This window comes from Barbus barbus (genome assembly GCF_936440315.1).
Source record: "Barbus barbus genome assembly, chromosome: 47".
NCBI classification, from domain to species: domain Eukaryota; kingdom Metazoa; phylum Chordata; class Actinopteri; order Cypriniformes; family Cyprinidae; genus Barbus; species Barbus barbus.
The window spans coordinates 15,158,972-15,183,335 of record NC_136725.1 but is presented as its reverse complement, the minus strand read 5'-3'; the positions used below and the strand labels follow the sequence as shown (position 1 = coordinate 15,183,335).

Genomic DNA, 24,364 nt, shown 5'->3' with positions numbered 1-24,364 from the left:
GATTAACGGCATTAAAAATATTTAATGCAGTGAACGCAGGGGCAGAGCTAGCTGTATTATTTCATATTAAAGCACGAATGAAAGATCTGTGTCACATTCAGCAGCGGCAGCTCTTAAAGTAATAGCAGCCAAATAACCTAATAATCCAGCTGCTGTGATGTCTGTTAATCAATAAAAAAGAGGAAATCAATAACTTTTATAGCTTTATGGATTCTTCTATAGGCTATTTAATTTTGAGTTTAGTGTTCTTTTTTTAATGTTCAATTTCTGTATATTTCCTACTTGTTGAAGGACAGTGAAGGGTTTTTGTGAAGATTGTTTTATGTTCACTTAAATTAGAAGGTGTTATTATTTAGTCTATAAGTCTAATAAATGTTAAAAATGATAGCTCTCAGTTATACTGTAATGTTATTATAGTCAGTATTACATAATCAATGGTAAGATGCCAAATATTAAACAAATAGTGATTAATGATATGATATTATAATTAATGTAAAATTTTAAGAAATAAAGGCCATATGTTCTCTAACAACATTTTTATGGTTAATTAATACTGAAAATTATTTTTATTAATAAAAATTACCATTATGGCTATTATATGAATTTATTTGAATGTTCAATTCTGCTTTCTTAAAATCTAATTATTATTCTTTGTTCCTTAGGAATTTATTTAAAAATTCTAAAATGCTTCAGCGATTAAATTGGAATTCAAGTTCTGAACGGCCAACACCCCTGATCATGAATCACAAAATCTTGCAATCGAACAGCTCTGCATTGGGTTTGCTCTCCGTTCACTCTGCAATCACAAGTCACTATATGTTGCCATTAGTTAAGATTGATGGTCTGTGATGGCAGCAGACCAATACGAGACACACCAAGCCTTGCAGTGATCAATCATATCAGAGATCTGTGTGAAGAAAACACTAGCGAAGTGGTTTGCAACACATTTGCTGTAGTTTACAAAATCTGCTTGATCCAGCATGTGGGCGTATTTTGCCAGAGCAATGATTTAGAGACAAAGTCGACAGAACATGTCTTGTTTTCAACCTTAATATTTGTTATGCAACAGGGTGCTAACACCAACGCACAAGCATGAGAACTTTCTCTCTTTGCTATTTTAATATAATGTAGCATTTGAAGCTTAACCTTCTGAAAACAACAGCATTGGCATAGCCTGATATGAATCAATAATGTCTTATTGTAATAATAGCTTTTGTTGTGTTACTATATTGCAGCCATGGGTGTGCTGATGTCCAAGAAACAGCAGGTGGAGAAGGTGCAAAAGTGCAGCGTGGTGGTGACAGCATTTAAAGACGGTCTGAAGGACCGGGCGGCCCCAGTGGCTGTGACCCCAACTGAAGAGGTAATAGCTGAGAACGGGGACGGATCAGCTGATGGATCCCACCAGGCGAACAAGGAGCATACTGAACAAAATGACAAGGACAGCAAACCAGGGTCATTACCAAATCAGCAGGCCTCAGCTCCGTCCAGAGAGGAGCATAAGGCCAATCAGGAGGCTTGGGGGCGGCTCCGTGATGGGAAGGGGGTGGAGCCTGAGGATCTTAAGAAGGCACATCAGCACACTCCTCCTGCGTTCGTGCGGCCAAAGAGAGAGGTCAATGATGACCAACCGGTAGATGTGCCACTTGGGCAAAGAGAGCAGGTAATATGGATGAAATATTTTTTTTTCTTTTTAAATGTTTTTGTAAACATTCCTGCTCATCTGTCTAAGTGGGTTTACTGTAGAAGTATTCTCTATTTATGCACATTATTAAATGTTTTATAAATATATTTTATTTTATTACATCCCCTCAACCCTACATACAGTAAGACAAGCGATTTGTAAAATTTTCTTAAATATATTTATAATGGTAACTGACAGCATAATTTATTGTTATAATTTCTGAATTATTTATTTATTTATTTTATTAAATAGACAATTTTCTAAATGTATTTTGCATTAACCATTTTTTGTCTAGTTTTATAGTTTTTCGGGGGAGTATAGTAACAATTATCATTATTATTTTTTTAATTAAATATTTTATACATTTATTTGATTTTATATGATCCCCTTAACCATACATTGGAAAAGCGGTTTAGATAAATATATAAAATATATTTATAATGGTAATTACCAGCATAACTTATTATTATAATTCTATTTTTATTATTTATATTTGTTTATTTCTTATTAAATAGACAATTTTTTACATTTATTTTGCATTAACCATTTTTTTTTAGTTTTATATTTATTTGAGGGAATAGATATTAACAAGTATCACTTTTTTATTAAATAATATATAAATTAATTTAATTTGATTATATCCCTTTAACCATACATTGGACAAGCGGTTTGGAAAATTATATAAAATATATTTTATAACAATTGACAATCGGCATCAATTATTGTTATAATTCTAATAAATATTTAAATTTATTTACTGTTTTAATTAAATAAAAAATATTTTTAACAAAATTTTTTTTTTTTGGGGGGGGGGGGGGGGGGCGCTAAATAGTTATACCCCAGGCCTCAAAAATTATGGCGCTTTTCCACTGCGTGGTACGACTCGGCTCGGCACGGCTCAGTACGGCACGGCTTGGTTTGCGTTTCCACTGCCATTTAGTACCGCTTTCGAATGGGCGGGATTATTCACATGTCATTATAGTTGCGCCGCCTCCACTGCCGTGACTCCTGAAAACATTTTTGATTCCGCATCGCTCCATCAAGCTCTCGCTGGATCTGCTCCTCGGCTATCAATGAAAAGAACGTCTGTACTTCCTCAACAGATAACGAAACAGCCATTTTTGGTTGTTAAAAGAAAGGTGCGCTCATTCAAAACAGTTGCGTTCGATCCTTCGCTGACTGTGCTTATTTAAATCTAGCAGGTCTGTTGTGTCCTGTGTCGCAAGTTCAATGATGCAGGCAGTGACAATTTTCTCCGGCCAATCAGTGATCAGCAAAGTTTACACATCACGTTTTGGTAACGGTACGGTTAATTTGGAACCTCAACCGAGGTGGTACTAAAAAAAGGACGAGGTACTGTACCCAGTGGAAACCCCCCCAAAAGTGAACTGTACCGACCTGTACCGTGCCGTACCATGCAGTGGAAAAGTGCGATTAGACATTATAGCAACAATCATAGACTCCACACCTCTAGATCAACCTCTCTTAACCTTCATATCTGGTTATTTAAACAAAAATTCCAGGCCTACAACTGCATGAGATTGAATAACTCACCTAAAATACATACAAACTAGTCTGGCTTTCCTTTCATCTGAAAGTATAGAGGGGATCTGTTGGAGGTTATTCTTTCATTCGGAGCTGAATCCCGCTCTGACACACATATGTGAGAAAATGTCAAGACTGTGAGTAAGGGAAGCTGATCCCAGCTCAGCCTAAATGGCAGCTCAGGTTTGTTGACAGTGCGTGGGCAGCGGGTACTGTGCTGGAAAAACCTGGCTGGGTGAGCTGCGCTGGCGCCTGGGATCAGTCTGAAATTAATTGGGGTCACTGAAGCTTGCGGCGATGGGGCCAGGCCTCATAGTGAGCCAGAGAAGAGCCACTCCACACAACTCCACTCAACAGACTACTTTTGTTTACCTGCGGTCTCTCTCTCAGGAGATATAAAAGACATAAGAGCAGGCAGAATGAGATGCAATTTGGCTCGTCTTGGTGAGTTACGTCTATAGATGTATTTGGCGATGTTGAAATAAGGTTCAGGAAAATGAATAAACAAACAGGCAGCACTGACATAAATGAAAAATTTAACAGCTGGTGGATATAATTGTGAGAAAGAAAAAAAGTTTACTTTTGCTGTGGCAAAGGGGAATAAACTTATTTTATCATGCGTCAAGAGTAACCAGCCAAATAAGGGCAAACAGGAACTAAACTGAAACCAACACGTGACTGTTACACTAAAATAAGTGAAATTACCTTGTAATTTATTAAAAATGCTTTTTATATCACAATAAATATTAAGGTTTTTTGAAGAGAATATTCCTTTTTATTATATATATTTGTAATAGGGCTGGGCAAGTTAACACGTTATTGTCGCGTTAATGCATTAATTAATTAACGCCAACAATTATTTTATCGTGCATTAACGCAGTTTTTTAAATTATTATTATTATTTTGAAAGTCCGTTGCTCACTGGCTCTGAATACACATACAGACAAACCATGGGTGATGGGTCACAGGAGGGGTAGGATGTTGATCAGTACTGGCTTGGGATGGGTGTCATTACGTGTCTCAACCAATGAGAGCATTTGGGGTGGGCCTAAGTCTGAAAAGACTAAGACTAAGAAAATTAGTGCATTAATACTTCAATACTGACCCTGGATGAGAAAAAATTCAGCTCAATTAGAAAAAGGCTGAACGTGATGAAGGTGATGAAGTGTGTACAATAAAACAGTATTAGCATGGCTTTGTCAAGTCAAAATAATAAGGCAATTCATATAATAAATATATGCCCATAAAATGCCAATTTTATGGGCAATCAAAATGTCAATGCTATTTTTATCATCCACAGACAGTAGGGGTCCACTACCATTCCAGCAATTAAATACCAATGGCTCGTTATGATGCAGAGCTTGAGTCAGTTTCAGAGGCTCAGTGGCAAGGTGACATCCGTTGGCTCTTCTGATCGCCCAGCTTCTAAATACAGCACCTCTCTCCCCCGCGCTCATATCACAATCCTCACCCTCCTCAGAGACACATGTCACAATCTGAAGAGCAAAGACTGAGTGTGTCTGGTGCCTACGCCAGAATAGTGTGAATTATTCAACTGGAATATCTGACAAGTATTTGATCCCTTGTTTCCTAGTGCCACGATCCTTAAAAAAGGTGTGTAAAGCTCCTATTTAAACGCAAATTAACAAGTTACTTGAAGTTGATTAGTTAGTAGTGGTTCTGGAGCTAAAGCTAATTTTAATGCTTGGTTTCCATGTTCCATGTCCTTCCCCTGCGGGTCTCTTTTGACATTGTAATATTTAGCTGTGATTGTAAGTTTGCGTCACCGACTCTAGAAGAAGTAGCAGCAGTTGTGCTGTAACTGACCATGAGTCATCACAGCTCTCAAACCGTCCCGACTCCTGTGGAGACGCTTGGGTCTGCACCAAAAGTCCTTGAATGATCTAAACTTTGAACTACAGTTTTGTCTCTGCACGTTTCCAAGGTTTTAAAATGTCTGACCCTAAGTTGCATTAATGTGACAGGTTGTCAATAGTTATGCTCAGTCTCAACGGTCTGTCTATATCGGGCGATGCTGGAGAGAGGAAGAGCTGCATGAAATGAGATGAGTTCAAAGTTAAAACTGGCTACAAATTACTTTAGTTACTTTAATATTATTTGTATAATACTGTTACTTTAGTATTATTTATATACTATTATAGTATTCATTAATATTTTGAGTTAGCTTTTATTTTTATATTTTAAGTTTTCATTTTATATTTAGTTTAGTCATTTTGTTATGTGATATTATAATTTAGTTTTAAAAAATATTTCTATTTAATTTTTTATTAATGTTTATATGAGTTTTTGGTTTTAGCGATTTTAGTTTAGTTGCCAAGGCAAAATTTTTTATTTAATTTAATTTAATTTCAGGTAAAAATTTTGATTTTTCCCTTTGAATTATTTGATTTTATTTAATTTATTTTTTTGTATTTATTTTATTTTAGTCATCAATTTGTCTTCCCCTAATTTTCTTTTTTCTAATAATCTAATCTATTTTATTTTATTTTAACAATAAAACAAGTCATCAATTTGACTTGTCCTGTGGAATCATATATTTGAGATATTTGATCGATTTGAATGATTGCTGTTCATTAATGTTTATAAATCATGGTTTATTTTATTTTCTATTTGCTGTAAATTCATTTTAAATGTAGTGCTGCTGCCACTTTAAATTAAATTGTTAATTTATTCACAAACTCTAGTGTTTTTGTATTGTAAAATATGCCTTTGTAAGAATTATATAGTCATATATTTCAAAATATTCCTAAGTAGCTTCAATGTAGCCTACCTTTTGTTAGTAGATTGTGTCTAATGGTCCAAAAGGAAGTGAATGAATGAATGAATGAATACATACAGTCATGGCCAAAAATATCGACATCCTTGGTATATATGATCAAAGAAGGCTGTGAAAATTAATCTGCATTGTTAATGCATTATTAATGTTAAACAAAAATATAACCTTTCATTGGATAATGAGAATTTAAAATGGGGGGAAATATCATTATGAAATAAATGTTTTTCTCAAATACATGTTGGACACAATTATTGGCACCCCTCGAAATTCTTATGAGTAAAATATCTCTGAAGTATATTCCAATTTATATTCACAATTTTGAGCACTCCAGGGTGATTATGAACATGAAATTATCCAGCCATGGCTTCCTGTTTCACAGAAATATAAATAGGAGGGAAAACAAAGCCAAAATTCCCTTAATCATCCATCACAATGAGAAAAACCAAAGAATATGTTTCTGATGTGCAGCAAAAGATAACTGAGCTTCGCAAATTAGTGAAGTGGCTTTAAGAAAAGAGCTAGAGCAGTGAAAATTCCCATTTCCACCATCAGGGCAATAATTAAGAATTTACAATCAGCAAAAAATGTTATGAATCTGCCTGGAAGAGGACGTGTGTCTATATCGTCCTAATGCACGGTGAGAAGGAGAGTTTGAGTGGCTAAAGACTCTTCAAGGATCACAGCTGGAGAATTGCAGAAAATAGTTGAGTCTCGGGGTCAGAAAACCTAAAAAAAAAAAAAGAAGTCAAGCACCTACATCACCACATGTTGTTTGGGAGGGTTTAAGAAAAATTCTCCTAGCTCATCCAAAAACAAACTCCAGCATATTCAGTTATCAGACACGACTGAAACTTCAAATGGGACTGGCTTCTGTGGTCAGATGAAACTAAAAAAATGTGCTTTTTAGCAGCAAACATTCAAGATGGGTTTGGTGAACACGGGGATAAAAAGTACCCCATGTGTACAATGAAATATACTGCTGTATTTTTGATGTTGTGGGCCTATATATCTGCTGGAGGTCCTGGACATCTTGTTTAGACACGTGGCATCATGGATTCTATCAAATACCAACAGATGAAAAATCAATAATTGACTGACTCTGTTAGAAATATTATAATGCGCCATGTTTGGATCTTCCAACCGTACAATAATCCAAACACAAACCTCAAAAACAACACAAAAATGGGTCACTGAGCTCAAAATCAAGCTTCTGCTATGGCCATTCCAGTCTTCTGACCTGAACCCTGTAGAAAATGAGTGAGATGAACTGAAGAGAAGAAGCACCAACATGGAGCTGTGAATCTGAAGGATCTGGAGTGATTCTGGATGAAGGAATGGTCTCTGATCTCTTGTCAGGTGTTTTCTAACCTCACGAGGCATTATTGGAGAAAATTTAGAGCTGATAAACTGGCAAATGGAGGTTTCAAAAAGTATTGAATAAAAGGGTGCCGTTAATTGTGGCCAATGTGTATTAGAGAAAAACATTTATTTCATAATGATATTTCCCCCCATTTTAAAGTTAGATTTTTGTGAATATTTTAAATAAAAGATCAAAAGGATTAACAATGCAGATTAATTTTCACAGCCTTTGATCATATTTACCAAGGGTGCCAATATTTTTGCCTATGACTATACATACATACATACAAACAAACAAACAGGTAGATGTCCATACTGTTTACACAGTTTGATTCTATCACAGTTTAGTATTAATAAAACTTTAAATAAATTTCCCTCCTGGGATCAGTAAAACCTTTTCTTTTGCTGCATTCATCAAAGCAGCATGATGTCCACATATCATGACATGAAAGTAAACCACATGCAGATTCAGCTGCACCACCATTGAAGACTTTAAATGAGCAGGGAATGTCAAGTGAGATTATTTCTATATTTGGTGACCTTTAATGGAAAGCAGCTAATGGAGGGAGGTATAGAAGTTTGATTGTAGAGGTGTTGAGTCACCACACTTCCTGTCACATGTAATTATGCATTTTTAGTGCGCTGTATTGCCTTTTTTCAGTGAATCAATAAGAGTCTCGATGCTAAATTAGGATGATTTATCTGTGTTCGCTCCCACTGTTCTGCGATCAGCCCGTAAACGATGAGATGTGCGAGGTGTGTGAGGTTTGGACGGCAGACGATCTGTTCCCCTGCCGGACGTGCACGCGTGTCTTCCACGATGGCTGTCTGCAGGAGATGGGTTACCTGAGCACTGAAGCCCTGCAGGAAATGAGAGAGACGGCCCACACCACCACTGGCTGGAGCTGCTATTATTGCGTGAGTTGCCTCTTCATGAATACATACACACTCTGTCACATACAGACATATTTAGAAGCACATTTCCAGTCACTGGCTGTGTGTAGTTGTTTCCTAATTATTACAGTAAATGTCTTTCAGTCTGTAGCAAGGATCCGTTCTGCAGGAATTATATATATTTATCTGTGAGGCTGTCTTAAATTAACAGTTTAGTCAGAAATTCCAATGACCTGATTGTCATAGATGTAGTCAGAGTCTCAGAGAAATTCATTAATATATAATGACCTCATATGAGGACACAGGGTCTCAGGGGGCTATTAGTTAGAAAAAATAAAAAGTAAATTTTTCCAGGTAATATTTTACAATTTTAATGTATTCAATATTTTAATATTTTATCTTCTTTTGACTTTACTACAATTACAATATGTATTGTTGCAATACAACTATTGCAATTCGATATTACAATTTATTTTGGTTTTTGTTTGCTTATTAAAGACTACTAGGCAATTGAAAATACTTGATTATAGCCTTAAAAGAGACTGTATATGATGAGTCATATTAACAAAAACAATGTGTCACATCTTTCTGAAGTTTTATTTCAGGAGCATACACATTTAAAATACCTTGAACCATGAAACTTTCAAGTACCAAAACCCTGAACTTGCACATATAGTAGTCAAATGTTCAACAAAATGAGCAGAAAAAATACTTAATCAAAGTGCTATGTTACTTTGCATACCGTTTTAGTCATGTTTTCCCAGCAGTGTGTAAAATCCAAAATGTTTCACACTTGGGATTCAAAATGTGACGGTGCAGAAAGAATTCTGGAAGAGATTTGATCCTCTGCCTCCGTCATGGTTTTGCTTTCTCACACTGGCTTGAAATGTATACGACGTCATCTGACGCAGCGGTACTGCGCATGCAGACCAATCGTTACATGACAACAAAACACAGAGAAAGCTACAGAGAACAGATGGCTCCGCATGCTTAGACAGTAATGCAACTGACATGTTCAAGACTCAGAAAGTTAGTAAGGACATTATTAAAATAGTCAATGTGACATCAGTGGTTCAACCGTAATGTAATGAAGCTACGAGAATACTTTTATTGTGCAAAGAAACAAAAATAACGACTTTATTCAACAATATCTTCTCTTCCGTATTAGCTTTCAATGTGTGTTCACAAGAGTAACATGACGAAAGTGCTTCTAAGACTGACACGGAGGAAATTAAATTGTTGAATAAAGTTGTTTTTTCCCCCCTGCACAAATAGTATTTTTGTAGATTCAAAACATTATGGTTGAACCACTGATGTCACATGGACTATTTTAATGATGTTGTTACTACCTTTCTGGGTCTTGAACGTGTCAGTTGCGTTGCTGTCTATGAAGGGTCAGAAAGCGCTTAGATTTCATCCAAAATATCTTAATTTGTGTTCTGAAGATGAATGGAGGTCTTATGGAATGACTTTGGAATGACATGAAAGTGAGTAATTAATGACAGAATTTTCGTTTTTTTGGTGGGCTAATCCTTTAAGGTGTGGTCACATCGGTGAAATTTCAGCAAAAGATTTGTGGACAAAAAATGTAGTGACGTATGAAGCACAACTTCAGCTTCAATCAGTTTTATGTCGGTTAAGGCGGTGAATTGGTGTGACCAACTTGAACCCGTTGCGAAAAACTACATGGGGAAATGCTTTGGTCATCGTTTCTTAACCATATAGCATCCATGCCAATCCGGCCCAGCGGCTATGGATATTTTTAAATTTTTCACTGTTGGGCTGAAAACAGAGCTTGTAATATGAATATGTCAGTCATTGCCTCTCAGAATTCTGGGCCAAGACATTTGTAATCACGCCATGCTGAACCAAACTCAAATGAAACACTTGGAACCATTCCTTACCGTTCTTAGAACCACTAGAACCACACAGCCTGAGAGTGGAAAAGTGCCTGAGAATTCCTGCTAAAAAGAAAGGACTTTACATATTATGAAAATTCTCCCAATACCCTGCCTATAAATAAATTTCAGAGACACAATGAGACCAAGAACATTTAACTGAATATAGCCAAGTTTTCCTCTTCTTTTAATATCCAGCAAAGTTTTTCCTCTTCTTTTAATATCCAGCAAAAGAATGGTATTAAAATGCATGGTATTTCCTTATCCAGCAAAAGCATGGTCGTAGCCAGGGTTTGAAAATGAGTGAGGTCCAGGGCAGGGTGTTAAAGAACTGTGCTATAATAACCCCTACAAATACAACAGATTGTATACACTATAAACACTTTAAAAGAGACAGACATGTAGATGTTTGTGAAATATGTTTTCTCTGTTTTAGAGAGATGATCATTTTTAAATCATATTTATTGCATCAGAATTTTATTATTCAAGTTAACGGTTCTATTTTTGTTATTATTCAAGTTAGCAGTTCTAAATTCATGTTAAACCACAGCTTCATTGGTTTTTTGCTCTATTTTATGTTTGGTTTTGTGCTAGTTATCGTATTGGTATATTTTGCATGCGATCTATATACTAGTTTTCATCTTGAGACAGCGAGGAATAAAATGTGCGTCGCGTTGATGTGATTGGTTATTTAATTTTGTGACGTAGCAAAAAAAGGGCTGTTTCAAACGGCATTTCTGGTACAGCCTTCGGTAAACTACAGTTTGAAGGGCAAAATACTCAGCAATGGTGTTGATTAATGGATTGGCACATAGTTTGTCAATCAACACCACATAAACAGCATAAAAAGCTTGATTTTCACTACAGGGGAACTTTACTATTTAGGGGTGGATTTTATCAGCTGTTTATCATGCAACAATACATATTACTGTTATAGTTTTTATTAATAACATTGTCTAGTGCTCTCATGAATGTTTTTAGCATGATTTGTGAAACTACTATACTGAATGACATAGCATAGACTTCTTCATGGCTAGTGTTTGTGTTTACCTTGCATTTACAATGTACAATTTCATTTCATTCTATAACCTAAATGCTACTGTTTTCACAGCATGGATAACATTTCCGACAGATAATATAATTATATTTTTTATCCTGTCAGCAATAACCTGTCCATTTGATTACTGTCAGTTTAAGTGCCAACGATACATTGTTGCCAGATATTGCCATTAAAACAAACAAAAAACGATAAATAAATAAAAATAAACCAAAATTATTTAATTTTTTTTGCAATTAAGATAATATAACGATATCGCTGACTCTAAACTGCAATGTCCTACTTTATTAACTTTCTAAAGTGTCAAATTAAATGAAAAAGACAAGTCCAAAAACGCTTATAATAGCTGGATCTGGCTTTGTGCCGTGCCCTCACTCGCAACTCTCTCAAGTCTCGTTCACTCCGCAGAGTCTCACAGCAATCATTTTCATTCCACAGATGCTAAACATTCCTGCAAACCGTCTAAACTGAAATATACATGTCCTGAAGACATTCATATGTTTAACTGCAAAGGAATCATTCAGAGAACAAAATTTATTTTTGAACATGAAAAATTTACTGAGGTCCGGACCTCATAGCTGGCTACGGGCCTGAGCAAAAGTGCTGACAGAGTGATCAGATTTATAGACCACCTGTTGGCTAGCTTATATCCACAGATCCTTACCCCACAGAACTCCTCCCAAAGGTCAGCGTGAAGATGAGCATGTCAAGATGATTGTGTTATGCTGGAGAGTCTGGGCTCTGTTCAAAGTGCTTTTTCTCCCGGCGTCAGAGAAGTCTGGGACAAAAATTACAGAGTGGGCTGTCAAAGCGTACGAGCGTCCTTCAAAGTGAAGTAGAGCGCTTATCTCAGTCATGCAGGCTGCTGATGCTTAATTCATTTGTTGAGAGTTTAAGACATTTTCGAGGCTATACGCACTCCAGATGCACTCGCTGGTTTCCAGCTAGACTCACACCCTCAAATGGGTTGCATCCCATGCTGCATTGCAAACATTAACAGCTGTGGACACATCCCTCGAAACAATATGTGAAGCGCCCGGTTGTTGTCGAAATGTCTGGCGTTTATTTCCTTGGAGGGTTAATTCACAGCTTATGTGTCTGATTTTCTCACTCTGCCCTCGCTACAACCTAATCCCCATGTGTGCGTAAGCATGAGTATGTCGAGCACTAGAGATGTTCAGACTGGGGATAACACTGTAGAATATTGCTTTCAAAGGACACAGATGTTTTGTTTCATGTAATACCATTCAATATCTTCAAGTGTATTTCAGTGCATTGGGACAAACTAAGGTTTAATGGGAAATTATAGCAGCGTGGAGAACTGTAAGCATGAAATTTAGCATCAGTAAGTGTTAGCGAGAAGACCGTGGTGGAAAATTAATTAAGAGACCAGGCGAGGTTGTCAAATTTTGGCACTTGGCGTCAAATGTGGGCTTCACCATTCAATAGAATCAGCACTGTGATTAGCAATGTGACAATTTAGATAATTACAGCCCTTACTCATCCAAAAACAACAATAAAAGAGCTCAAACTGATATGACATGCACCTGGTGTGGAGATACACTCATAAAGATGATGCCATGGATGATGGGGAACGTCAACAATAAAAACTGTGAGCTGAAGCAACATAGATACAGCCAATAGGGATAAGCTGTGTATCTGTACTATTTGTGTGAACATAATTAGGTGATTTTCTCTCTGTCTTGTTCTGACATCTTTCAAGGTTTCTGGTTTGAAAATGTCACCCAGCAGTGAAGCATTGTGCAGAATCTGCGGTGTTGTTTTTTTCTGTCTGGTCTCTAGCTTGTACAACTGTGCTTGTGTTCTTTACGCTGGTTTCATCTTTTGGATTTCCTATGAAATTCGAATCTCTTGGAGTTTCAGCAAACATGAAGGCTTAAAGAGATTCCAACCAAAACAGAAAGTTCTGTCAACATTTAGTTATCCTCATGATGTTCCAAACCCATATGATACAAAATGAGAAGACTAGTACAATTTTAAGACCCAAAACATATTTATATGACAGCTTCTAGCTACACAAGCTTGAACTTGTGAACTTTTGTTTTGTTTTGATATGTGTGCATTCTAATAGAAAAACGTATTTAACTACCACTTGTAGTACACTTGAGTGTACTAGTGAATGAAAGATGGGTTCAAGTGTACTACAAGTGGTAAATAAATACATTTTTTAAATACAAAGATAGCATGTTAAAAGCGCATTTTAGTTCATATTCATGGTGTCTCAAAATAGCACAGTTGAGTACACTTAGATGATCTTAAGTTTTTCTTAAGAAGTACTAAAGGATCATTTTTAGTATATACAAAATTAGCACCCGAAAATAGAGCACTTTAAGTACATTATGGAAGTGCACTTGTTTTTCACCTGGGTTGATTTTATGTCAATATTCAACTAAGAGGGCAAGGTTTTGCTATTTAGCATTGCCAGTTTGCCCCAGCTGGTAGATGCTATAACTGCACCATTTTGTGGGCAAATAGCATGCTTCTCCATCTATGGTCATATAGCCATGTACTGGAATCACTGCAAGCAACTTATGAATCTGAAATGTTTCATTTTCATTTCATGACGTGGGACTGGACGTTGTTGTGGTGCCATCAGCCAATCTGTGTTGACATGATGTAACTTTCCTGCGGCTACATGGTCACATGGTGTTTACTGGCTCCAAGAAAAAGTGCCCATAACCTAGCAAAGATAACAGATTTCAAATCAAATCCTTCCAGGGGATCAGAGAAACTACCACTGAGATGTGGGGGCCAGACATTCGCATCTGTGTACCTGCAGAATATGTTTGTGGCCTCAGAGACTACAATGAATCCCACCTCTCGCTAGGCATTGTTTATAACATCTGTTACTCATTTTGGGGTCTCTGACCGATGTCTGTTGAGAATGGCTGGTGGATAAAACAATGGACATGATATCCACTCTCATTTCGATGATCATCCTCAGAAGGGGAGTGTATCCCACAGTCACCGCTGACAGGAAATGGAGGTACCTCTGAGACATACCCTTCCCATCTGCTGGTGGCTCTAGTGTCATTGTTCAGATGAGTTCTCATCAGGCTGGGGAAAGCCACTCCCAATGCTGCTGGGCTCTGACAGCGTTCGTTTGAAGGCAGAGCTTGAGCCAGGAAAGAAATCTCACTCTGAATTTGAAATGAAAGGACAAGCCATCATTTGACCTGAGAGCTTCTTCCTGCACCTCTTACACCTCAGACTCATTAGGTTTCCTTAAAAGCCGAGTTAGTCAGGTCGTTCATTAGCCTTGGTTCAGATTGTTAGCCTTTTTAGAAAGATAAAGGGGGGAGAGAGAGACTGAAACACCTGCTGCTGGAGATAATTAATGTAACTGTTTTCAAGGCTCAGTCTTAAGGGCCCTGAGGCTTTGTGCAGGATGTTTATCTCATTAAGCCTGTTTTCTTACATCTTTTTATTAGGGTTGTCAGCTTAATGTGTTAATTTAGAAAAATGATAAAGAAATAGACAACATTTTGTTATGACGTTTTTCCATGATTTATTAATCTGGATAATGGTTTTTTTTTATTATTATTATTGGGGGCTTTTCTCTGCAAATGTGATTGGGAATGGGATTATTAATCAGTAAATATTGTGAATAGTGGTCATTGAAAATTTGATCAGTTGATTCTACTTTAATTGAACATTAACATTTTTGAGATTTATTCAATCTGAACAGTTTTTAGTTTAAATCATAAATTTTGATGCTGGATAATAGTGATCTGTGATTTTATTTGTATATGCTGAATATTAAAGTTGATTAATTTGCTAATGGGGGATTATTGTTAAAAATATATATATATTTTTGAAATAAATTAGTTTAAGTCAGACCTGTGTGATAAAGTGACCCTCTCAGAATTGGGGCAGAAGGTATCCAGTGGCATGTTGTTATTTTTTTAAAATGAGACATTATTATATTTAATAGATTTTTTTTAATAATTCCATGGAATATATGTACATTATAATCATTTTCATTACTCATAATAACCTGCAGACCAAATAAGCACAATCATTCAGTCCGAATTCAAAGTCTATTGCTAATTGCGTTTCTTCAATTTAAAATATAGGCCTGCATATAAGTATATCAAGATTGTTATAAAAGTAGCCTATGTAATTCAAAAGTGTTTCTCTTTATCTCTTTAATTTAATATGTCCATCATTAATTAACTAAAATGTACTAAAATTCATAAATATTAGAATCCATTAAAATACTAAATATTTCATTTAGGTTGTACAATCGATGAACGAATGAACAAACAAACAAACAAACAACAAACAAACAAATAAGCCAGCTGGGATAGGTAGATGGCTTCTAACCTTTTCACGATTTTCAGTTTTGTATCATCATCCTGTTCATGCTAAACTCATTTATAAATATCTTACATTTGAGTTAATTCACAATGCATACTTGCTGTTATTTTACTAATATTGAAAATGAATTTCCTGTTGATACGGTTTCAACAGTTAGTCCACAAGCAAGGAAGCAGTATAATCGAATATTCTCTTTAAAGTGAAGTGTCTGTTTTACCAGAACCGAAAGACTCTTCCTCTTCCTCCCTCAGGATAATGTGAACCTGCTGCTTACTGAAGAAGAGATGTACAGTCTGATGGAAACCTTCAAGCAGTGCAAGATCATTCCAGGTGTTTCTCTCAGTCCCATTTTAACAACCTCTTCTGGTTTAAATATGTCTTTGTGCAGTAAATTAAGGAAGCTAATTAAAGGTTTACTAATTTATCACGTCAGTACTGTAATTAGGCCTGACCTGTTTCCATTGATTGATGATGCAGTAAGTCTCCTCTCACCTACCTTCTGCTCAGAGTCGTGCCTGGTGTCAGATGAACTCCTGCAGTACAGGCACTTTGTGACCAAGCAGCTCTTTGAGAGAGACTTAACCGATGAGGAGGAGGAGGAGGTTCTGGCCCAGTTTGCAGCTCTGGATCCAGACAAGAAGGGTCAGATTGAGTGGTCTGACTTCCTCTACCACGAGTCACTTTCAGTGTTGCAGAAGTTCCGAACCGAGGTAATGTGGCACATGGACAAATTTAGTTTGTGTTTTTGAAAAAAGTGCAATGATTACTTATTAAGCCATCTTATGTTTGTCAATGAGGAAAAAGCACACACTAAAAGACTCAAACCGTTGCTGTGTGCACATTTAAAGACTTTACACAACTAATTATGCAACAATTATAAGATCGTTCTCATCCCCATCTGAAGAGATTGAATTAGACATCTTTTGTAACATTATAAATGTCTGTCCTGTCACTTTTGATCAATTGTAGGTGTTCTTGCTGAATAAAAGTAATTTCTTCTTTTTTTTGTTTTGTTTAACCATATGTTAACATCCACATTTATGATTAATATAAATGCACAACCCTTCTATCTATCGAGTAATATAGCTCATTATCCTAACCGGCTGAATGGCAGTTTATGTTTGGTAAATGTTTAATAAAAAAACACAGAAACACTTTCAAAATGCTAAATTATAATGTATATTCAACCATTCAACTAAAATCATTGTGTAAATGATTCTGTTTTTCCTCAATCCAGAATTCACTGGTGAGAATCCTCACAGCGAAGGAGAAGGATCGAGCACGGGCCGTATTTCAGAGTATAGACCAGGACAAAGATGGGATCATTACTGCTGGAGAAGCCAGAAAAGCCCAAACCTCCTGGTTCCACAAGGTTAACAAAGAATCACAGTCCTGCAATGTCAGGTGAGCTGAATATATGAGAGTCATTGAGGCTAATCATATTTTGCGTGCACATTTCTGAATGATTCACTTACATAATCAACAATAAACTTCAGACACTTCAAACGCTTGAAAATCATTTCAGAGACTCGTCCAATTTGCCTGGCCTCTGGGAGCAACAAATCGGATCAAGCTTGGCAGTTTTTATAGCCATGTCAAGCTGCCAATGCCTCCACGAGCTGCTAGCTAATGCTAACCGCCATCACTTTATTAGCATGCATCCCTCATCTCTTCTCATGAATTACGGGCTAACTTTGCATTCAGGAACTCTGCCGAGAGAGTATGAATCATTTAAGCAGTGCATTTGCGGACAGTTTTGACTCTGGGATTAATGCATAACATAAATGAGATGATTTAAGTGGTGGGGTAAGTCATCTGTGGTAGAGAAGAGGAAAGTTTCTCAATGACAGGCTAAAATCAGGGACAGGGACTTTGACAAAGCGGTCTTTGCCAGTCATATCATAATTCAAATCCTCGCTCTGAGAGCCCAAAAGTCAGAATGATGCATTTTTTGCAGTGATTTGTGGGGTAAAATGGAGCCAGGTAACTCGAATGGATCATTTGTCCTTCTGAATCCTTCATTCCTCAAGCACCATCACCCAGAAAGAAATATCACAAATGTGATGGCTTTAATATCTCAAATCTTTCTCCTGGTTAGGTTAAATGGGGACGTTATGTTAAATCGCTTATTTATATTTTTTTATATTTAATTTTAGCATTAACATATGTTTATATTTACCTAAATTCATAATTATATAATTAGAAATATTATCTATATATACTGGTATAGTATGTCAACAATTGCCTTATTTGTGTCTATTTTCCTGATGAATTTAGGAAATTTAGAGATAAAGTTGATACTTCAATTTATAAATTCTCATTTATGTTTCTTTTAAATTCATGAGCTATAACAAACAATTTCTGGGAAATATACCGGTAAATTTAAAAGTAAACACACACACATATATGTAAACATGAATGTGATTAATTGTGATTAATCATTTGACAGCACTAATTATTTTATCTTTACTGTCACATTTTAATGAATTCAATGCAATATAATTTCAATATAATTTTAATGTAATTTCTTTCAAAAAAATCTTACTAACCCCAAACCTTTAAATGGTAATGTATACAGTATATATATATATATATATATATATATTTATGTAACATATTTAGCTTGAATTTTGATTGTCTTATCAACATATTTGTGAATTCAGTACTTGGACAGTCTTTCTTGACATCATCCTCCATGCTATTGTTTTTTTTGTTTTTTTTTTTACCAATCATCCCATCGTTTGCACCACTGCTGAATGTCCATTTGCCCTGCAGACTCATGGGATTGTGTTCCCCTTTGTTCAGTATGGGGTAAGTCACTCGATCTGCATGAGCCTCCCCTGGAAACATCTTACACCGTTCCCTGCCATCATCATCATTAAACTCATTATCACCTCAATTGCTAAATATTCTATAATGGAGGCCAAGGAATCAGTGGCTAAAAATATCAAAGCTAAATTGGGTAATTTTGGACTGTAATGGCCGTTCTCTCAGCCTCTATGGCTGTATTAAATGAGATCTTGCCCTCCCATCATCAAGATCAAAAAGAGGGGCTTTTGTTCCCCTCAGAGAAGCCCTTAAGGATATTTTTCATCAGTTTTAAGGAGCACAGCAGGTTAAATGAGCGGCTGAGTGTGCGGGTGCATGGGGTTGTGGGTGTTTGTGTGTATGTTTGGCGCGTTTATGGCATGACTAAGCTTGCATCCTAATTTACGCTCATTAAAATCAACTGAAGGCTTGAGATCAAAGCAAACAGTCTCGACTCTGAGTGGTCCCAGTTCTGGACAAGATGTTTGGGTCACCGTTTAACGCTCTGGTCATAGTCGCACTCAGTTTTGCTTCACACATCATTGAACTTAATTACAGGAAGTTCTTGTTTCAAATTAATTTATTTCAGTCAATGAAGTTTGTCAGATCATTTCAGTGTACAGAATGGCATGCAATGTTTGTCAGACAACTGTATATCCTGTACAAGGGCCATTCAGAATTGAATTGAGAATGTATTTTGAATTCCAATTCAAGTCCTGAATGCATGTTTCTGCTCATGAGTGAACTAGTTTTGTCTTGCCGGTGCTTGGGTATCGTCTCTCTCAGGGCTCTGAGGTGTCATGAGAACATCGAATTAGAGTTTGAAAACCCACAGACTGTAGAAGTGCCGCCTGCTGTGCTCTGTCCGGTAGTGTGTGTGTCTGTCTGGGAGAGACTGAATGAAACAGTGTGTGTTTCAGCTTGCTTTCTTCATCTGTAGTATCAGCCATGTTGGTCCAATATCTGAGAGCAGTCCTGGCAGTTCCAGCAGCGAGAGAAGCAGAGATAAAGCCTTGGAGAATGACAACAGGTCGGTGTATGTGTGCTTGCAAACTACAGATGTGTTGCACAGCCATACTAAAATGCTCCCATTACAATCAGCTCCTATTATTATGATTTTTAGATGATGGAGAATAATAATTATGTAGAAAAAAACCATACAATAAAGAAGGGATCTGAGCCATGTAGGCACATCCTATTTACCGCCTAACAACACCCTAGCAATCACCAAGAAATTCCCTAGCAACAACCAAGTACACACTCAACAGCAGTATATAAACCACCCAGAAAACCCTAGCAATCACCTGGGACATTCTATAGGCACCACTTAGAAACATCTGAACAACCATCACACCATCAGCTGCTTAGCTAGCAAATAGTAACAGCATAGAAACCACCCAAGACACCAGCAAACACAAAATACAGGTCCTTCTCAAAAAATTAGCATATTGTGATAAAGTTCATTATTTTCTGTAATGTACTGATAAACATTAGACTTTCATATATTTTAGATTCATTACAACACAACTGAAGTAGTTCAAGCCTTTTATTGTTTTAATATTGATGATTTTGGCATACAGCTCATGAAAACCCAAAATTCCTATCTCAAAAAATTTGCATATTTCATCCGACCAATAAAAGAAAAGTGTTTTTAATACAAAAAAAGTCAACCTTCAAATAATTATGTTCAGTTATGCACTCAATACTTGGTCGGGAATCCTTTTGCAGAAATGACTGCTTCAATGCGGCGTGGCATGGAGGCAATCAGCCTGTGGCAGTGCTGAGGTGTTATGGAGGCCCAGGATGCTTCGATAGCGGCCTTAAGCTCATCCAGAGTGTTGGGTCTTGCGTCTCTCAACTTTCTCTTCACAATATCCCACAGATTCTCTATGGGGTTCAGGTCAGGAGAGTTGGCAGGCCAATTGAGCACAGTAATACCATGGTCAGTAAACCATTTACCAGTGGTTTTGGCACTGTGAGCAGGTGCCAGGTCGTGCTGAAAAATGAAATCTTCATCTCCATAAAGCTTTTCAGCAGATGGAAGCATGAAGTGCTCCAAAATCTCCTGATAGCTAGCTGCATTGACCCTGCCCTTGATAAAACACAGTGGACCAACACCAGCATCACTGACTGTGGGTACTTGACACTGGACTTCAGGCATTTTGGCATTTCCCTCTCCCCAGTCTTCCTCCAGACTCTGGCACCTTGATTTCCGAATGACATGCAAAATTTGCTTTCATCCGAAAAAAGTACTTTGGACCACTGAGCAACAGTCCAGTGCTGCTTCTGTAGCCCAGGTCAGGCACTTCTGCCGCTGTTTCTGGTTCAAAAGTGGCTTGACCTGGGGAATGCGGCACCTGTAGCCCATTTCCTGCACACGCCTGTACACGGTGGCTCTGGATGTTTCTACTCCAGACTCAGTCCACTGCTTCCGCAGGTCCCCCAAGGTCTGGAATCGGTCCTTCTCCACAATCTTCCTCAGGGTCCGGTCACCTCTTCTCGTTGTGCTGCGTTTTCTGCCACACTTTTTCCTTCCCACAGACTTCCCACTGAGGTGCCTTGATACAGCACTCTGGGAACAGCCTATTCGTTCAGAAATTTCTTTCTGTGTCTTACCCTCTTGCTTGAGGGTGTCAATGATGGCCTTCTGGACAGCAGTCAGGTCGGCAGTCTTACCCATGATTGCGGTTTTGAGTAATGAACCAGGCTGGGAGTTTTTAAAAGCCTCAGGAATCTTTTGCAGGTGTTTAGAGTTAATTAGTTGATTCAGATGATTAGGTTAATAGCTCGTTTAGAGAACCTTTTCATGATATGCTAATTTTTTGAGATAGGAATTTTGGGTTTTCATGAGCTGTATGCCAAAATCATCAATATTAAAACAATAAAAGGCTTGAACTACTTCAGTTGTGTTGTAATGAATCTAAAATATATGAAAGTCTAATGTTTATCAGTACATTACAGAAAATACTTTAAAACTTTAAAAATACTTTAAAAAATAAAAACTTTATCACAATATGCTAATTTTTTGAAAAGGACCTGTAATGCCTTGTAAATCAACTAGAACTCTGTAGCTATTAACTAGCAATGCCTTAGTATCCACCTAGCATACCATAGGCATCACCTAGAAACAAGGTGATGCCTATGGTATGATTTGAAGTAAGCTGCATTTACGTAATGTCGTAATTATCGTAATTTCGAGACACAGTGACGTTCTACTCAGAACTGTCCTCAGACCCATATACGTTTCTGTGGCAAAACTATCAACATCACATCTTCGTGATTCCCAGAACTCTGGGAATCTTCTGAAAGCTAAAGCTGCATTAACGGCATGTCATAATTACCATAATTTTGAGATAACAACACGTGGCATTCTACGCAGCGACCTAAAGTTGCTTTCACGCCATATCATAATAACTGTAATTACGAGATACCAACTTATAAAAAGCATTCACGTCCTCGTAGAACTCCTAATTACAACTTGTGAACTGGGAGTTTTCTGAGAGCTACGGCTTGTACCACGTGTTCATACTGTTATTATTTTGTTGTTGTTTATATAGGTTAGCAATATTTATCGCCTTTGTGAATAACAAACAAACAAACAAATGGATTGGAATTATTTTTTTACCCGACAATTACTTTTAGATTACTCAAAAGTAATCTAAAAGTAGTCTGATTATATTACATAAATTGTGTAATATAATGGATTACGCTACTAACTACAATTTTTGTCATGAGACGGACTACAATTTCAAAGTAATCTACCCAGCTCTGTCTGAGTCTGAGGAAAGTTCAAGTAGAATGTCACGTATTGTTATCTCCAGTGTTAGGGGTAATGCATTACAAGTTACGTAATACAAGTTACCAGTTATGTAATCAGATTACTTTTTTTAAGTAACTAGTAAAGTAGCACATTACTTTTTAATTTAGAGGGAAATATCTGAGTTACTTTTTCAAATAAGGAACTCTAGTTACTTTGTTTCCTATGTATTGACTGACAGCTCTCATGTTGCCATGTTGAGAGAAACCGGGAGTACATGCAGAGGCGTTGTGTGCACTTTGATGTTACTGTAGTTCTAGACTAAACATGTATTTACTCATCTCACCTGCACAAAACCAGATTCAGTATACCTTAAAATAAACAACAGTCAAATGCAAACTCAGAATATTATACAAACCTGCAATAATTAAAAATGTTAAATAATAAAAATACAATTTATGTATTTAATCCCATTTTATTAACCAATGTCTTTGCTACTGACCTTCAATGATCCAATTCAACCATACTAAGCAAAAATTACACATTTGTGTTTCATTTTTGTTATTGCTGAATAGCGTTGAACTAGCCCTGTCCAGATTTAAAAAGAAATTCAAAAGTAGCGTAACACATTACTTTCCATAAAAAGTAACTATGTAACGTAATTAGTTAATTTTTAAGGGAGTAACACAATATTGTAATGCATTAACTTTAAAAATGACTTTCGCCAACACTGGTTATCTCAAAATTACAGTAATTACGACATAGTGTTAATGCAGCTTGAGCTCTCAGAAGATTCCCAGCTTACAAATTGTAATTACGAGTTCTACAAGGATGTGACATTAATAGTGTTGCCATACAAATGCATAATTCCGAGGCAGTTCCAAGTAAAATGTCACATGTTGTCATTTTGAAATTGGTAATTACGACGTGGCGTAAAACAGTAGCTATAGGTAAATAAATATTTTAATTATTATAATTATTAAGTGTCTTTTGGCTTTCATAAGTTGTGGGTTAATTGAGTTAACTCTATTTTACCGTTACATTTTCCAGACCCGTTACCTGGGAAAACTTCCTGATGGAGAGCGCCATCTACATCCTGGCTGCCAGGCCCAACAGCTCAGCCATGCACATTCGTTTGCCACTCTAACCACGGCCACATAGCCTGAGACTTCCAGAGGGGCTTCCCGGGTCCGGATTCACGAGATAGCAGTGCTGAGGACTAAACCGAGAGTTACGCGAGAGTCAAACGCAAAAGAGTACGCCACCACATGCTAAGACTGTACAAGCCATCGACGGATTCTTCCTCTAACGACACAATCTAATAGCGACACACTGACAAATTCAACGCTACTGAACAATAGCACCTCTGTCACCTCTTCTTGAGCTTTTACGAGCTTGTGTGGTTTCGTTTTTTTGTGACCAAGTAACTGTTTCGATCAGAGAACCTGCTGCACTGTCACACATTAGCAAAATTACAGCACCACAGTGTTTGCATAGTGTTTTTGATGTTAATGTGTTGTATAATTTTTGAGTTGCGGCTCTAGCCGGAAGAGTTGCGATCGATGGATCGATGTGAGAGCAGTGGTTGAATCATTGCTGATCTAATTTCAGTCACCACAAAATATGAATATAATATAGTGGGCAGCAGCGGTGCCACACAGGAATCAAAGTGAGATGCCATGAGATACTATATACAGTCTATACATATATATATATATATATATATATAATATATAAAATATTGTAGGTGTATTTATTCCCATACCTTCAGGGATGGATTATGGACCGGGCCAAGGAGCTTCCAGACTGCCAGGGGCTTAAAGTTGAGACATGGAAAAAAAAAGAAAATTTAAAGTTGTTGACAGACAAATGCTACTGTAATTAAGATACTATAATAAAAAGGTTGGCATCAATTCGAGTTTTCAGTCACTTGGCAAAGTGCATTTGGGAGTCAGAATTACGAGAAACTATAATTCTTTTATTGTATTTATGAGTGAAACATGATATGTAATGAAAAAAATGGGGTGGAATTTAATTTTACCTGTTACTGGATTGTGAAATATGATCTTCTTTTCTAAAACCTAGTGAGCTGCCAACTTAGGCAGTATTTCAAGGCAATATAGGCATGTTACTGAAACAAAATCTGCTCTAAAATGTACAGGGCAGCATATATTAGCAAATCAATAGTGAAAATCTAATTAAAAATATTTTAATTTAATTTTAA

The 24,364-nt window shown here is 36.8% G+C and overlaps 1 protein-coding gene across 1 annotated transcript; it reads left to right on the top strand.

Moving 5' to 3' along the window:
* Positions 1-1,237: 1,237 nt before the first annotated feature.
* On the top strand, positions 1,238-23,287 carry LOC306865952 (PHD finger protein 24-like; the record flags this gene model as incomplete). Its single annotated transcript, XM_079410824.1, has 8 exons — positions 1,238-1,663; positions 8,118-8,303; positions 15,827-15,905; positions 16,083-16,285; positions 16,813-16,979; positions 18,351-18,386; positions 19,324-19,413; positions 23,191-23,287. The coding sequence occupies 8 exons, from the start codon at positions 1,238-1,240 to the stop codon at positions 23,285-23,287; spliced, it is 1,284 nt and encodes a 427-aa protein (XP_079266950.1).
* Positions 23,288-24,364: the final 1,077 nt, after the last annotated feature.